The following is an 18,239-nucleotide window of genomic DNA, read 5'->3' as shown; positions in this document are numbered from 1 at the left end:
TTATTTTTGGGACAGAGAGAGACAGAGCATGAACGGGGGAGGGGCAGAGAGAGAGGGAGACACAGAATCGGAAACAGGCTCCAGGCTCTGAGCCGTCAGCCCAGAGCCCGACGCGGGGCTCGAACTCACGGACCGCGAGATCGTGACCGGGCTGAAGTCGGACGCTCAACCGACTGCACCACCCAGGCGCCCCTACTGATTCTTTTCAACATTGAATGGGTTAAAGATGTGATAGTGAACCCATTGATGTGTTCCAAATACTTTGTTTATCAGTATATGGTTGATTAATAGGCCAGGATGTGCATTTCCTTACACTTGTTTTAACAGCTGCTATGAAAGCTACTTGTTTCTCTCTGTGGAGAGAAGAAATGTGTTGGTTTGTGGGCAGGGAGCGAAGCGTGAGGACTCAAGAACTTGAAGTTCAGGCAACTTTTGACTTCGTAGGGCTTCCTTTCTCTATTGAGGCATAATTTAGCTATCGTTAGGACTGAATTGTGTAAATCTGTATGTGGAAGCACTAAACTCCAGTACCTTGGGATGTGACTGCATTTGAGGACAGAGCCTATAAGGAGCAATTAAGTGAAACTGAGGCCATTAGGGTGGGGCCTTAATCCACTATGACTGGTGTCCTTATAAGAAGAGGCAGAGACGCCAGAGATGGGAACACACAGAAAAAGTCATCTGAGGACGGGAGGAGAAGGCAGCTGACTGTGAGCCTGGAAGAGAAGCCTTGGAAGAAACCAACACTGCCAGAGCCTGGATCCTGGACCTCCAGCCTCCAGATCTGTGAGAAATCAAACTTCTTTTCTTTTTTTTTTTTTTTAAAATTTTTTTTTTTTAACGTTTATTTATTTTTGAGACAGAGAGAGACAGAGCATGAACGGGGGAGGGTCAGAGAGAGAGGGAGACACAGAATCTGAAACAGGCTCCAGGCTCTGAGCTGTCAGCACAGAGCCCGACGCGGGGCTCGAACCCACGGACGGCGAGATCGTGACCTGAGCCGAAGTCGGCCGCTTCACCGACTGAGCCACCCAGGTGCCCCTCAAACTTCTTTTCTGTAAGCCATCTGGTCTGGGGTATTTTCTTATATTTTAAAAAAGTTTTTTCCAACGTTTATTCATTTTTGAGAGACAGAGAGAGACAGTGTGAGCAGGGGAGGGGCAGAAAGAAAGGGAGACACAGAATCCAAAGCAGGCTCCAGGCTCTGAGCTGTCAGCACAGAGCCTGATTCAGGGCTTGAACCCATGAACCGTGAGATGATGACCTGAGCAGAAGTCGGAAGCTTAACCAACTGAGCCACCCAGGCACCCCATAGTCTGTGGTATTTTCTTAAGGCAGCCCAGGCTGACTAATACAGATTTCTTAAAATTTGCAACTATTGGGAAGTTCTTAAAATTTCCTGTTTTAGGTATACAGTTCCATGATTTTTAGTAAATCGATAGAGTTGCACAACCATTACCACAATGCCACTTTGGACCATTTCCAGGGGTGCCTGGCTGGCTCAGTTGGTGGGGTGTCCAACTGTTGATTTTGGCTCAGGTCATGATCCCAGGATTGTGGGACTGAGCCCAGAGTCGGGCTCCGTGCTGGATGTGGAGGCTGCTTGGGATTCTCTCTCTCTCTCTCTCTCTCTCTCTCTCTCTCTCTTTCTCTCTCCCTCTCTCTCTCTCTCTCTCCCCTCCCCCCCACTCTTCCCCTTGCCTGCTTGCACTCTCTCTCTCTCTCTCTCTCTCAAATAAAAAAAAAAAAATGTTCATTTCCCTGAAAAGTTTCCTTAAGCTGGGTTATAGTCAATCCACTCCGGCTCTTAGCCCCTGGCAACCACTGATCTCTTTTCTGTTTCTATAGATTTACCTTTTCTAGAAACTTCTCTAAATGGAGTCATATAATATGTGGGCTTTCAGGTCTGACTTCTTTAATTTAGCATAATCTTTGAGAGTTTTATCCACATCCAACTTCTAGAGCAGGCATTAGTAGTTTGTTGCTTCTTATTGTTGAAAAGCACTCCATTGTGTGGATATACTACATTTTATCTAATCTCTGATTGATTTACATGTGGATTGTTTCCAATGGGGCTACAAAGAATGATGCCCTGGGCAAATCTGTATGCACATCTTTATGTGGAAATCATTCTCTTTCCGGATGCTCCTTATGTTTATTTAAACCAGATTTTATGTGTTTTTAACTGTTTTTCTTTTTAGCATATTTATTTGTTTTTGAGAGGGGAAGAAGGGCAGAGAGAGAGAGAGAGAGAGAGAGAGAAAGAGAGAGAATCCCAAGCAGGCTCCACACTATCAGCACAGAGCTTGACCAGGGTTCTATCCTGTGAACTGTGAGATCACGACCCAAGCAGAAATCAAGAATCAAATGCTTAACGGACTGAGCCACCCAGGCTCCCCTTAACTGTTTTTCTTAAATGAATTTTTAAATTAAAATAAGTCAGCTTTGTGAGAGTAGGACATTGTTTTTCTCACTGTTGTGGGTCCAGTGCCTAAAGCCTCTTTTTTTTAAAAAAAAAAAAAAAAAAGTATGAAATGAATGTATATAATGCACCAAAATATTAACTATATTTGTCTTTGGCTGATATAGCTACAGCTAATATCTTTCTTTTCTGTATTTTCCATAAATGTATTTGCGAGACTATATAAAACTACAGTTATTTAAAATTAATGGGGCGCCTGGGTGGCGCAGTCGGTTGGGCGTCCGACTTCAGCCAGGTCACGATCTCGCGGTCCGTGAGTTCGAGCCCTGCGTCAGGCTCTGGGCTGATGGCTCAGAGCCTGGAGCCTGTTTCCGATTCTGTGTCTCCCTCTCTCTCTGTCCCTCCCCCGTTCATGCTCTGTCTCTCTCTGTCCCAAAAATAAATAAACGTTGAAAAAAAAAATTAAAGTTATTTAAAAATAGGGGTGCCTGGATGTTTCAGTCAAAGGTTTGTGCAACTCTTGATCTCAGGGTTGCAAGTTGGAGCCCCACATTGGGGGTAGAGATTACTTAAAAATAAAATCTTTATAAATAAAGAAACCATTTAAAAATATAATACACAGACTACAGTACTTCTTAATTTCTGTGAAGGATGACTCTGTGTGTTTAGAGGTTGTGAAGGTGTCATCTCAAGCAACCCACCCCTCAGGAGGGGAATCGGGGTCCTGAGCACAGCTGGAAGAGGACATAGGGTCAATGCAGGATCTTTTCTCAGCTGCGGGTTCTGAGGCTATTGGTGCCGCAGTGGGAATGAACCAGTGGGGAGAAGGGACGGAAGGTGATGTGCATAAGCAGCATTATTGGGAGCCTCCAAGGACGGACACAGAGCCAGTCGCCCGAAGTGTGGTCTGTGAACCAAGCGTCATCATCAACTGGGAGCGTATCACAAGCGCGTGCAATCCTCAGGCCCCACCCCAAATCTACTGACTCAAAATTTCTCGGGATGGGTCCGAGTATCGTGTTTTAACAAACCCTAACTGTGATTCTTATATGTGCTGAAGTTTGAGTAGCACCGATCACTGTAGAACATCATTGAAAAGTTGGCCTTGGGTGGATATTCTCACCAGCAGGTCCTTGGGAGCTGACCAGATGGTTGCCTGTCTCTGAACCAGCTACTGAGAGGAACCAAAGGAACGCATTTTTTTTTTAAATTTTTTTTCAACGTTTTTTTTGGGACAGAGAGAGACAGAGCATGAACGGGGGAGGGGCAGAGAGAGAGGGAGACACAGAATCGGAAACAGGCTCCAGGCTCTGAGCCATCAGCCCAGAGCCTGACGCGGGGCTCGAACTCATGGACCGCGAGATCGTGACCTGGCTGAAGTCGGACGCTTAACCGACTGCGCCACCCAGGCGCCCCGCAAAGGAACGCATTTAAATCACATTCCCAGGCATCCCATCTTGATGGGTTATATGCTTATTTACCTGCTCCATTCTTTTTTTTTTTTTAATTATTGTAGTAAAAAACACTTAAGATTTATCATCTTAAGCATTTTTTAAACGCACGGTTGGTGTATTAAATACATTCACATTGTCGTACTACTGTCACCACGGCCCCATCCCCATAATTCTTGTCAAACTTACAAAACTTTTACAAACTCACACAACTGCAGCTTCTACCCGTTAAACAAGAACTCCGCATCCCCGCGCCCCCGGCCCCTGGCAACCATCGTCATACTTTCTGTCTGGGTGACTGTGACTATCAAAGTCCCTCATACAAGAGGAATCGCACAGTACTTGTCTTTTGGGGCCCAGCTTGTTTCACTCAGCATACCTGTTTCGTTCCTGAGCACAGTCCCCTTATGAACTTTCTTATACAGAATTCCACAGAGGGTCACAATCAGAAGGAACAGCAACACCTGATTGACTGAAATAAAAACAGAAACACATTCAGGTGTAACCTCTCAAGCTGAAATTGCGGGAAAGTTTAGAATGGTCATATGAGCAGATGCCTTCCCTAACCAACATCCCAGCGGTGGTCTGGGACCTTTCTTTCAGCAGATGGCATGCGGAATAAAGGGTTAACCTGGGATGCTGTTGCAGCTCAAGGGTACAGAGACGTAGCCTAAGGAGGAGGGGGGGCTACTCCCAGGCAGCCTGATGGCAGAGGCTACGACCTTGATGCCGACATGAGGCTGCCTCTGGAGCCAGTTTCCGTGCCTGAACATTTGGTTTCAATGAACAGCCAACATTTATATAAAGCTTACGATGAGCCAGTACTTATTACGAGTACGTGTTCTCAGTTCACTCGAACACTGGTCAAGGATGACATACAACAAGTTCTTGCCCTGAGTAAGAGGACGGAAGGTCCAAATATCTCTCCCAGTTCTAAGCATCCGGGACCATCTGTTCCACTTACCCTTGGCAACGACTGAGAAATAGAGTGATAAAGGACAGTGCTTTCCTAAGTACGGAGCACATACCACTGATTGTACATGAGATGGTTTAGGAGGTTTGTGACCATGGCATTAAGTAACATTAAGTCACAGCATGAGAAGTTCGTTTTAATTTCACGTGCAGGCAGGTAACAAAAGCTACCCAGAAGTGAGTAACATTGTTCTAATCATACATATTTGTATAATCGTCTTCTTTTTAAGATAGGAGATAGCTTATTCTATTAGCAATAAGGATATGCACTTTCTTTTTTTACAATTTTTAATGTTTTTGTTTATTTTTGAGAAAGAGAGACAGAGTACTAGTAGGGGAGGGGCAGAGAGAGAGAGAGACACAGAGTCCAAAGCAGGCTCCAGGCTCTGAGCTGTCAGCACAGAGCCCGACATGGGGCTCGAACTTGCAAACCATGAGATTATGACCTAAGCCAAAGTTGGATGCTTAACCCACTGAGCCACCCAGACGCCCCAGGATATACACTTTCTATTATAAAGTACACATAAATTTTAAATGAGTCAATTTAAGGAAACAGTTAAGTCATGCGTAGGACAGAAGAAACACAGATGATGAAAAATTGAGAAGGTGGTGCATTGCTGTACATAGAGCACAATCACCTGAAGTTTGGAAAATGTTGGTAGGAGAGGAAAGGGCCAGGATTTCAAGTCAGGCTCAAATCTTGTTTCTGCCACCTCTTAGCTGTGTGGCCTTAGACAGGTTACTGAATCTCTCTGAGCCTCAGTTTGTTCATCTGCTCAATGAGGATTGTAATTGTAGTAATAATCATTGTCTCACATGCGGGTTTTGAGAGTTAACAAAGGCAATGTAGGCCTAATAAAGACTTTATAATTGTTATGTATTATCATTTACTATTTTTTAAGTTTATTTATTTATTTTTGAGAGAGAGAGAAAGCACAAGTGAGGGAGGGCAGAGAGAGAGGGAGAGAGAGAATCCCAAGCAGGCTCCGTACTGTCAGTACAGAGCCCAATGAGGGGCTCGAACTCATGAACCATGAGATCGTGACCTAACCCCAAATCAAGAGTCGGACACTTAACGGACTGAGCCACCCAGGCACCCCTATCATTTACTGCTTTTACGCATCCAGATATTTACATTTATTGTCCTCATACTGATCTCTTTTCTGGCCCCTGGGCCTTTGTCTTCCCTCTTGTAGAAGGAAGGAGTTAGTCTTCACAGATGTCTTCCAGAGCTACATTCTGAGGCCCAATGATTCTACTGTGCTTACATCCAGCTTCTCTCTGCCTTTCTGGACTGTGAGATTCAGCCAGAGAAACTAAATACGAGACTCAGTTTAAAACAAAACTATAGAGAAATAGCAGATAAGGAAGAAAGTCCTACAGTTTATCAATACGTGTGATAAATATTCATCTGCCACGGCCAGTTGGGGAGGCAACTCAAAGTCTTCTATCACCTGACTCTTTTCTTAGTATATGTATGCCCTATGCAATATTTTGCATATACTTAGACCAAAATACTATTCACAGTTGATCTGAACTTCAAATCTAACTGCATATCTTGTCTTTTCATCTGCTTGTTCAGGCAGCTCTACCCTGAGGCTGACTGTCACACAATTAGGTTACTATGCTTCATCCCAGGCTCACAAACTACTAGATCTAAAATCAAGGGCAAATTCAGGTTTTGATGGAGTCTGAAGATTATATAATTTAAGGTGACTCTTAAGAATAGGAACACAAGGGGCACCTGGCTGGCTCAGTCAGTGGAACATGAACTCTTGATGTGGGGGTTGTGAGTTTGGGCCCCATGTTAGGTGTAGAGATTACTTACATGAATCAATCAATCGATATTAAGAATAGGAACACAAAATTACAAGTGCTAAAATTAGATAGGAACATGAATATTTATTTAAAGTAAGAAAATAAATTCTATTTGTTAAGTTTCATAGAAATGTTTGCCCCTTCTCATGATGAATCCACCTGTGGACAAAATACTTAACAACTTTCCACAGGAATCATCCTGAATGATGATGCCAAGAACTCTGCCTGTGGGAAAACCATCCGTGAAAACAAAGATCTCAAAAATAAGACAGTTCAAGACTCAGCATCAAAACAGTCCTTTAAGCGGCACCTCGGTGGCTCAGTCAGTTAGCCGTCCGACTTCAGCTCAGGTCATGATCTCGTGGTTTGTGGGTTCGAGCCCCGCATCGGGCTCTGTGCTGACAGCTCGGAGCCTGAAGCCTGTCTCGGATTCTGTGTCTCCCTCTCTCTCTGCCCCTCCCCTTCTCGCGCTCTGTCTTTATCTCTCAAAAATAAATAAACATTAAAAAATAAAAAAAAAACCAGTCCTTTAAAATATCTATTTTTAATAATCATGATTGTCAAAAGTGTGATCTTACTTTTTCGTAATAAAGCCATGTGTGTTCACGCAGACGAAAGCTGTGACCTGTGGATTAAAGAATAAAACTTTTTGTAAAACAGAATCAACCCCAGAGTCATCATACAATTACTAAGGATCGTGTCTTTGAGTATCTGATATGTGGCAAATTGTGCAATCATTCCTTACTGTTCTGAATCTAGAACTTTGGAAAAAAGTATCTCTTAGATGTATAGGTCAGCCCTTCAAATTAATTTCTCTGGCTGTACGAACAGTCCAAAGGGCCCCCAATAGATAATCTTGCATATTTTCAGCTATCATAATTTCATTCCTTTGATAAGGAAATTTTCACATCTTCAGGGATCCCTTGTAGAAACAGAACTATACCTTACACTAAATTCAATCATGCATTCCATGAGTATTTATTGAGATCCTACTAATAGCCCAGCACTGTGCTATGTACTGAGGATGTACCAATGAACAAATCAGTCCCAGTCCCTACCATCATGGGGCTTTAAATCCTGTGGGGAAAACAGATACTAAAATGTAACAAATAGATTATGGTAAGAGGTATGAAGGAAACAATAGAAGTTCTGGGACACAGATCAGTAGAGGTGAGGAGTGTATCAGGAAGAGAAATCAAGAAAAGCCTCATTGAGAAGATGCTCTTCCAAGAAGAGCAGGAGCCCATGGAGAGAAGGCAGAAGGAAAGAGCAAAGTGCAAAGGAAAGGAAACAGCAGGTGTGAAGGCCCTGTGGCTAAAAAGAGCTCTGGGTATTCTAAGTACTGCGAGAAGTTCAGTATGGCTGGAACATAGTGGACGAAACAAGAGACTGGCCAGACGAGGCTGGAGACAAACCGTGTTGTCTATAAAGGAGTTTGGATTTTACTTCATATGCGTGTAGCTCCCTCTATCAGCTTTTGTTTTCATTAAAGTCCCAAAGCAATATTTTCAAACATCTCCACAGATATTCTGATGGTAAAGGAGAGTGGAACTCAAAGTCAGCCATAAGGAGCTCCAAAATATTTACACATTTCTTGAGTTACCTTCAGATTTGTGTAAACTGTCCAAGAACGAAGGGAAAATAATGGCTCCTTTCATTGCTAGCAGAGGTCCCCTCAGGGAGAAAAGTCTTTGTTATTATGAAGTCAGAGACTTCCGTGCACGGATGGGGTGGGCAGGGGTGAGAGCGGGAACATGTGAAATGAGTCTGAGTGAATGATCAACTGGAATCCTGGGGTTGGCAGCAGCCCAAGATTATTACGTGAGAAGGAGAAAGATCCCATAGCAGAGGCTGCCCCTTGCTCAAGAATTGAGATGCCCAATATTCAGTCCATAGTCTTCCGTCATGCTCTGCATCTCCTGATCCCCACCCTGTCGCCACTCTGCTTTCCCCCCTGGGTCTAAACACATGTATCAATGTGTTCGGGGGAAATCAAGGACAGGGGGCCGTGTTCCCCATGCCGGACGTGGAGAAGTGGGGAGAGACGCAACTGAGATGAAGTTCTGTGGGGACCCTGAACGTAGGAGAATGTAAGCTGTCAGGAAGTCATGAGGATTTTGGAGGGGATATTGGATGGGGGGAAGGTCAGTCCATTTTACTTGAATCTCCAAATCTATGGCTCCTGGGAAATCTTAACTTTTAAAAAAAATTTCCTTTGTTTAAATGTTTATTTTTGAGAGAGAGAGAGAGAGAGACTGTGTGTGTGTGTGAGCAGGGGAAGGGCAGAGAAAGAGGGAGACACAGAATCTGAAGCAGGCTCCAGGCTCCGAGCTGTCAGCACAGAGCCTCACGTAGGGCTTGAACTCACAAACCATGAGATCATGACCTGAGTGGAAGTTAGACGCTTAACCGACTGAGCCACTCAGGCACCCCTTAACTATTTGTGACACACAAGTCTCAAAACTTTGCTAAGCCTACAGACCTCTGTCTAGAATAATGTTTTTTTTTTTTTAATTTTTTTTTTCAAACGTTTATTTATTTTTGGGACAGAGAGAGACAGAGCGTGAACGGGGGAGGGGCAGAGAGAGAGGGAGACACAGAATCGGAAACAGGCTCCAGGCTCCGAGCCATCAGCCCAGAGCCCGACGCAGGGCTCGAACTCACGGACCGCGAGATCGTGACCTGGCCGAAGTCGGACGCTTAACCGACTGCGCCACCCAGGCGCCCCAAGAATAATGTTTTTTAAAGCTTAAAAAATATATTGTTTTACAAAGAAAACCAATTACAAAATTTTAAAGAAAAGGAAGCCACCAGAACATCGGTGGGAGGGGGGAAGCCAAACTTGTGACATAATAAAGTAGCAAGTGTTAGCAAGTGCAAAGGTGCTGTCAGTTGAGGTGATGGTGAGCTTTAAAAAAGTGTGAGGTATCTGTAACCAGTATAATATAATATAAAAACATCTGGGGGGCGCCTGGGGGGCTCAGTTGGTTAAGCATCCTACTTTGGCTCAGGTCACGAGCTCGCGGTTCGTGAGTTCGAGCCCCACGTCGGGCTCTGTGCTGACAGCTCAGAGCCTGGAGCCTGCTTCAGATTCTGTGTCTCCCTCTGTCTCTGCCCCTCCCCTACTCGCGCGCTCTCTCTCTCTCTCTCACTCTCTCTCTCTCTCTCACAAGTAGGCAAACATTTTAAAAACAAACAAACAAAAAACACATCTGATTTCTGCGGGCGATGATGGTGCAGGTCCTGAGGTAACTTCTGTGATTTGTCGCCTACATTGACAATTGAAGGAAATGCTCACTTCCACTCAGTGGTGAGTGAAAATAAAGTTATGATTTTTCTCTCATCTAAGTACATGAAATCATTTGAAATGTATCCATGGACACCGTGAGGATCTGTGCACCCCAGGTTGAAGGTTAGACCCCTGGGCAAGGTAGACTCAGCTGACATCTGGGTTAAGATGACATTTGTGCTGTTTTATCACCTAGAAAAATTGCTGCCCTGGGCACATTTGCCTGATTTGTCCTGAGGCTTTTCATTCGCCCTGGTTCCCGACATGATGTTCCAGGTGACAGGCAGGGTGAGAACCCGGTCCCAGGCAAACATCAGAGAGGCGAGGCTGATGTGCAGGGACAGAGGAGTATGGATGGAAAAGCAAGCCCTGGGAGGAAGGCTGGAGGGATGCCAGAGACAGATTTGGGATAAGATTTCCTATCTTGCATTGCCATACACTGTTAAGGGTCATTAAAATGCCCATCCTGGCAATGTCATATAGGCCAATGTTGAAATGTCCTCTGCCTCTATATTGAAGATTACAGAAACTAAAGGAGGGGCCAGGATACAAAACAGAGGGGGACTTTCACTTGATATTCTTTCAAGGCTTATACTGCACGTACTTAATAACCAACATGGCCCTCGGCACCGAACAATTAAAATGGGCCCCAACTGTAAAAGCTGTAGCAGACCCAACTGATATGTTCTAATAAACAGAAGACTTGGCACCTATAGAATGTTGAATCATGTGCATGGATTATCTGTTCAAACAAATAGTTAAGTACAGGAGATTCTAAGAGTGTGTGTGTATGTGCACTCACACACATACACACACACACAAAGATGCTACCAGTCCAACTTTTTACACAGAGCACTTGCCTTTGCATGAGACAAATTCTGGGCAAATTCTAAGAGGCCTATCAACCAGACGTATTCCAGGAAAAACATCTTTTTTCTTTTTTTAACGTTTATTCATCTTTGAGAGACAGAGACAGAGTATGAGCAGGGGATGGACAGAGAGAGGGGGAAGGCACAGAATCCAAAGCAGGCTCCAGGCTCCGAGCTGTCAGCACAGAGTCTGACGCGGGGATCGAACTCATGAACAGCGAGATCGTGACCTAAACCAAAGTCAGACGCTCAACCGACTAAGCCAACTAGGTGCCCCAAGGAACATCTTTTAACAGAAGAAGCCAACTGCTTCTTCAGAGAATGAATTTTAACACATGCATAAATTCTTATACTAATCACAACAAATGAAATAGAGAACGATTTCAACACCTCCAAAGAATTCTCTTGTGCTATCCTTTTGTAGGTAGACCCTTCCCAACACCTAGCTCCTGGCAATCACCAATCTTCTCTCTTTCCCTATGGTTTTGCCATTTCCAGAATGCCATATAAATGGGGTCATACAGGGTAGCTCAGTCAGTTAAGCGTCTGACTTAATTTTGGCTCAGGTCATGATCTCATGGTTTGTGAGTTCGAGCTCCACATGAGGCTCCACGCTGATGGTGTGGAACCTGCTTAGAATTCTCTGTATTCCCCTTTCTCTCTCTCAACAATAAATAAAATTTTTTAAAAAAGGATCATACAGTACACGACCTTTTGTGACTCTCTTCCTTCACTTAGCATGATATATTTGGGATTCATACTTGTTGTTGAGTGTATCAATAGCTTTCTCCTTTTTATTGTTGAGTAGTATTCCATTGTATGGATGTACCACAGTCTATCCATTCACCCACAGAAGGACATTGGAGTTATTTCCAGTGTTTTGTTATCGTGAATAAAGCTTTTGTAAACTATTATTTATAGGTTTCTGTGTGATTTTAAATTTTCACTTCTCAATGGTAAATACTTAGATTACTGGGTCATTGGGTAGATGTGTATTTAACTTTATAAGAAATTTCCTGTTTTCCTTAGTGGTTGGGTCATTCTGCATTCCCGCCAGCCATGTAAAAGAGTCTCAGTTGCTCTGCATTCTCGTCAGCACTTGGTGGTGTATTTTTTTTATTTTAGCTGCTCTAATAAGGCATATTTCACTATGGCTTTAATTTGCACGTCACTAACAATTACTCACGTTGAACATCTTTTTATGTGTTTATTTGCCATCTGTATATGTTTGTGATGGTTAATTTTATGTGTCAACATGACTGGGTCATGAAGTGCCCAGGTATTTGGTCGCATATTATTCTGGGTGTTCCTGTGAGAATGTTTTTGGATAAGATTAATATTATTTTTTTTAATGTTTACTCATTCTTGAGACAGAGAGGGAGAGAGAGAGAGAGAGTGCAAACAGAAAGAGAGACAGAGAGGGGAGGGACAGAGAGAGAAGAGGACAGAGAATCTGAAGCTGGTCCTGCACTGATAGCAGAGAGCCCAATGCAGGGGCTCAAACTCACAAACCACAAGATCGTGACCTGAGTCAAAGCTGGATTCTTAACTGACCTGAGCCTATGGATGAGATTAATATTAAAGTGGTAGATTAAGTAAAGAAGATTGCCCTCTTTAATGCCAGTAGGCCTCATCTAACAAGTTAAGGCTCTGAATAGAACAAAAATGCTGATCTTGCCCTGAGTTAAGAGAGAAATTCTCCAGCCTGACTGCCTTTAAACTGGGACATTGGCTTTTTCCTACCTTCAGATTCAAACGGAAACACATGTTCTTTCTGGGTCTTGTGCCTGCCGCCATCAGACTGGAGCCACTTCACGGCTCCTCCTGCTTCTCAGTCTTCAGAAGGGGACTGGAGCAATACCACCGGCTGAGTCTCTAGTTTGCCACCTTACACTGCAGATCTTGGGTCTGTCGGTCACATAATCACATGGGCCAATTTCTTATAATAAATCTCTTCTACATACGTATACATCCTATTGCCTCTGTTTCCCTGAAGAACTCTGGCTAATACAATGGTGAAGTGTCTGCTTAAATCTTTTGCCTAATTTCTTTTTTTAAATTATTTATGTTTTCATTTATTTTTGAGAGACAGAGCATGCATGGGGGAGGGGCAGAGAGAGAGGGAGACACAGAATCTGAAGCAGGCTCCAGGCTCTGAGCTGTCAGCACAGACCCTGACGTGGAGCTTGAACTCATGAGCCGCGAGATCATGACCTGAGTCGAAGTCAGACACTTAACTGACTGTGAACCATCCAGGCGCTGCTTTTTGCCTAATTTCTGATTGGATCACCGCTTTTCTTACTTTTGAGTTTTGAGAGTTTTTTATATGTTCTGGGGATAAGTCCATTGTTGGGTATGTGATTTGAAAAATACTTTCCCCAGGACATGACTTGTCTTTTAATTTTCTTAACAGTGAAGTTTGCAGAGCAAAAGTTTTTAATTTCGATAATGTCAAATTCATAGATTTTTTTTCTTTTATGGATTATGCTTTTCATGTGATGTCTAAGAACTTTTGGCCTAATCCAAGGCCGTGATGAGTTTCCCTTGTGTTTCCTTCTGAGAGTTTTGTAGTTTTATATTTTACATCTACATTTTGAGTTAATTTTTGCATATGGCGTGAGTTGTGGGTTAATTTTTTAGCATATAGAGATCCAGTTGTTCCGGGACCATTTGTTGGGAAGACAGTCCTTTCCACCGAACTAATTATTTTTGTTAAAATTCATTCCAATTTCAGAGTGTCCAAAAGGACACTTGAGATCTGCCAAGGCATTTGAATCTTGAGGTGTGTGTGTCCCAAAGAAAGGAGAGAGGGCTCAGCCGAAGGTTAGGATTCTCTCCTACGCTTCCTATAACGATTGTAGATCTGGACAGCTGTCAGTGGCTAAAAACTCAAACATTCCACAATGTTCTCAAAGTAGCACCCTGCTTACACAGAGGCAAAACAAGGGCTGAAACATCATGAAAAAGTGTCAAGTGAACATTTCCCCAAATTCAAATCTTATCTTTGCACAGTATTCTGGAGTATTTTGTGCTCTGAAATCCAAGGAAGCTAACACACCCTTTTCCTCAAAATGCATGTAACAACTTTGTTTCCTGGCTTTCGCGGTTCACAATTTATCTTTATGGTTATTACAGTACTTTCTATACTCATTAGAATAAGCAGTGGCATAAAGAGAAGCAGAGGATAAAAACATAGGCTTGATGAAGAAAATGAAGTTTAGCTGTTAGAATTTTAGCTTATAAAAATAGATTAGAATTTACTTATGTATTTATTTATATTTATTTTTCAAGTTTATTTTTGAGAGAGGGGGAGGGGCAGTGAGAGAGGGGTACAGAGGATCTGAAATGGGCTCTGTGCTGACAGCAGAGAGCCCGATGCAGGGCTCAAACTCACAAACCATGAGATCATGACCTGAGTGGAAGTCGGACGCTCACGCTCAACTGACTGAGCCACCCAGGCGCCCCTAGATTAGAATTTAGATTATTTTAAAAATTCAGTTCAGCTTAGAAATCTAAAATAAAATTATGTCACATTTATATGTTCATTCCCTTCTTTGTAGCATTTTGCCAATCACCCAGGAGCAGGCAACTGACTTCCTTTATCTTAAAAAAAAAAAAAAAAAAAAAGGTTAATTTGCTATAAATAACAATTTGTGTTGAAAACCCAAAGTTTAGGGGCGCCTGGGTGGCGCAGTCGGTTAAGCGTCCGACTTCAGCCAGGTCACGATCTCGCGCTCCGTGAGTTCGAGCCCCGCGTCGGGCTCTGGGCTGATGGCTCAGAGCCTGGAGCCTGTTTCCAATTCTGTGTCTCCCTCTCTCTCTGCCCCTCCCCCGTTCATGCTCTGTCTCTCTCTGTCCCAAAAATAAATAAATGTTGAAAAAAAAAAATTAAAAAAAAAAAAAAAGAAAACCCAAAGTTTATTTTAAAATTAAGTTGAGCCTTCTTAATTACGATTCTTCAAAGGAACTTCTGAACTTGACATTTGACTGGAGGCAGCAGTCAGCAAACGGAATAATAACCTTTAGAAACCAGCAACATGGACAGAGAGAGCCTACGGGAGGCAAGCAAGAAGGGGGGGGATGTCCAAGCACCCCAGGGTTCCCTCATGAATCAAAGTGTTGTGAGAACTTGTTGGCAGTGATCTTGGGAAACTCTTCAATAGGAATTTGGTTCAAGTCTTTAATTCGCTGTAAAGACCCAGCTATAACATCCTTTTTATTTTCCCAGGCTCTAGGCTGAACACCCAGGGTGCATGTGCACTGGCCCTTCTCCTCTTCCCCTCTTACGCCTGGGAAAGAATCGTGTCAAAGCAGCACATTACTTAGGATTCTTTGGATATTGATGTCAGGTACTTTTTATCCACTTATGATTTTACATGATACGCATTCAGCTAACTCTTTAAGATGATGTAAGCATAGAATGGTCTTTGGCCACAGGCCCCCTCCTCCCCAGTCCATGAACAAAGGCCATCTGGTAGTAGGGGAGAGAGACTGAGGAGAAGGTCAAAAGGATCTGAACCTGAGCCCCTGATGCCAGCTCTTCCCTGGGCAACCCTGTTAGTCAAAACGATACATTTAGTTTCTTGCAAACAAGAGTCCTTACAAATACATTCCCTGTGGCCAGAATCATGTGCACATATGGGGAGAGATTTGCAGGGGCCAGATGATAATAATAGCTACCGTTTATTGCAAGCTTAATTTGCACCCGAATCTGTGCTGACCATTTAGGTATACCATCTCCTTTAATTCTTACACATTTCAGGTGGATATATTGCTCTCTCCAGGTTTCAAATGAGGAAATTGTGACTCAGAGAGGTTCAGTAACTTGCTCAAAATCACACAGCTACTAAAGGGCAGAGCAGGGATTTGAAGTTAGGGCTCTCTGACTTCAGAGCCTATGCTCTTTAACCGCAAGGTGCTGGAGCCCCTCGAGGGCCATTCGGGCTACCCCAGGAAGCAGGTGACGGCACTGTGTGCTGATGGGGTGTCAGTCGAGTTTGGACTGCTTGCCCCCGAGTGCTCGGTTACTGTAACAGCTGAGATCAGGCCAGAAGCAGAAAGCTCATCCGGCTGGCTCATCTGAGAAGGGGGCTCATCTTTCTCCCCTCCAGCATGCTGCCAATTTGAAAATCCCTTTAAAACGACACAAGAGGTTGGGGCGCCTGAGTGGCTCAGTCGGTTAAGCGTCCAACTCTTGATCTCGGCTCAGATCATGATCTCGGGGTTCCTGAGAGGGAGCCCCATGGCGGGCTCTGCATGGAAAGTGTGGAGCCTGCTTGGGATTTCCTCCCTCCCTCTCTCTCTGTCCTTCCCCCGCTCATGTTTTTTCTCTTTCTTTCTCTCTCCCTCTCCCTCTCTCAAAATAAATAAATGAAACAAGAGGCTTCAGGAAACTCGTAACGGCACATCGAATTGCAAGGCATGGCAGCAGCAAGCAGCAAGCAGAAATTCCTGAAGCAGATTCTTGTAGGAAACTTTTGGGCAGTTTTTAGTATAGAAGGCAGGAGTGGAGTCTTTGAGAAGCATGTACTTCCAAAAGAAAGCCTGTTTTATTAAAAATTTTTAAATATGAAATTGTAAAGATTGGCATCCTTTCCCTCTTCGCAATTTCATCTCATGTCTGATGGTGGCACTTTCTGTGTAAGCTGCTGTGAATTGGTGTTTCTGGTACTTGCAGTCAAAAGCATTCTAAGAGATCAAGTAGGTGCTCACGAAACATTTGCAGCTCCTAGATATGAGCCGATAATGTGGATTTGGTAGGGGCATCAGAGTTGTAAAGAGGTAGAAAACTGATGGGAGGAAGTTCAGGGGCTCGGGATTCAGGGAACAGCTGGGGAGCATCCTAAGACCCCGTAGAATAGGAGGCAGAGACCTGGGGCCCAGAGAAACTGGCATGTTTGGGGGCAGAGCATCATCTTGTGGGTCAACACGGTCCCTGTGTGTGAAGAAATGCACCAAAGGACTCATTCCCGTGCTGCAGAGGCCCGGGTGCGTGGGAGATACATCACCTGCCGGCTCTCTCTCCTTTACACATGTCCTGTCCTGTGCACATCCTGTCCTGGGCACAGCCCGCAAGGCTCCACACTCCCCTGCTTGTCCACAACCTTTCTTTGCTTTTTTGTTTGGTCTTGTTTTTTGGGTTTTTTTTTAACGTTTATTTTTGGGAGAGACAGAGTGCGAGTAGGGGAGGGGCAGAGAGAGAGAGGGAGACACAGAATCCAAAACAGGCTCCAGGCTCCAAGCTGTCAGCACAGAGTCCGAGGCGGGGCTCGAACTCACAAAATGTGAGATCATGACCTGAGCCGAAGTCGGAGGCTCAACCAACTGAGCCACCCAGACGCCCCAACATTTATTTTTGAGAGGCAGAGTGGGGGAGGGGCGGAAAGAGAATGAGACACAGAATCAGACGCAGGCTCCAGGCTCCGAGCTGTCAACACAGAGTCCGACGCAGGGCTCGAACGCATGAGCTGTGAGATCATGACCTGAACCAAAGTCGGACGCTCAACTGCTCCACCGACTGAGCCCCCCAGGCACCCTGTGTGGGACCTTTCTGACGGCTCATCCTCGGTCTCTTTTGCTGGCTCCCCCTATTGCCTGAGCTTCTAAATGTTGGAATGCCTCAGGACTCCATGTTTGATTTCTTCTCGCTCTCAACTCCCTCCTTAGGAGGCCTCATCCCGTCTCACGGCTTTAAATCCCATTACATGCTGCCAGCTCCCAGAGGACTGTCTACGGCCCCAACCCGTCCTGTGGACCCCGACTCCTAAAATGCACTGCCCATGGGGCAGATCCACGTGGGGACGTCCACCTGTCCAAAACCGAGCTCCTGATATCCACACCCCCAAATGTGTACCACCCCTAATCTTCTCCGACTCCGTTAATGGAAAGTTCATTTTTCTAATTGCCCCAGCAAAAATAAAGTTGCTGGTATCTTTGAGCCCTCTCTGTTGGTCACTCCGCCCATACAGACAGCGACAAGTCCTGTCAGTCCTACCTTCAAAATATACCCAGAATTTTTGCCCCCGGCAGTGCCTCTACTGTGGCCCAATCACCATCACCCTTTGACTGAATTGCTCTGCTTTTGTTGCCTTTTAGCTGATTTTCGACCAAGCATCCAGAGTGAGCCTATTAAAATAGGAGTCGGGTTGCGAGGCACCTGGGTGGCTCAGGTGGTTGAGCGTCTGACTCTCGGTTTTGGCTCAGGTCATGGTCTCACAGTTTGTGGCTTCAAGCCCCGTATCAGGCTCTGCCTTCTCAGCACGGAGGCTGCTTGGGATTCTCTCTCTCTCTCTCTCTCTCTCTCTCTCTCTCTCTCTCTCAATAAATAAATAAATAAATAAATAAATAAATAAATAAATAAATAAATAAATAAATAAATATAAACTTAAAAAAAAAATAGGAGTCAGGTTATGTCATTT

General features: G+C 44.3%; 1 protein-coding gene across 1 annotated transcript in view; it reads right to left on the bottom strand.

The window, feature by feature from the left end:
• GLT8D2 (glycosyltransferase 8 domain containing 2) overlaps positions 1-18,239 on the bottom strand; it is a 43,724-nt gene that overhangs the window by 17,457 nt on the left and 8,028 nt on the right. The window contains exons 2-3 of the mRNA XM_025926935.2: positions 7,242-7,288; positions 4,253-4,345 (exon numbers count right to left, since the gene is read on the bottom strand). Of these exons, the coding sequence (XP_025782720.1) occupies positions 4,253-4,345; positions 7,242-7,260 (112 nt within the window). The 5' untranslated portion in view covers positions 7,261-7,288. The remainder of the gene's footprint in view (positions 1-4,252; positions 4,346-7,241; positions 7,289-18,239) is intronic.

This window comes from Puma concolor, chromosome B4, assembly GCF_028749965.1.
Source record: "Puma concolor isolate L17-30 chromosome B4, mPumCon1.1.hap2, whole genome shotgun sequence".
Lineage (NCBI taxonomy): Eukaryota > Metazoa > Chordata > Mammalia > Carnivora > Felidae > Puma > Puma concolor.
Note: the sequence above shows the minus strand (reverse complement) of the source record. Positions and strands in the feature narration are given on the sequence as shown.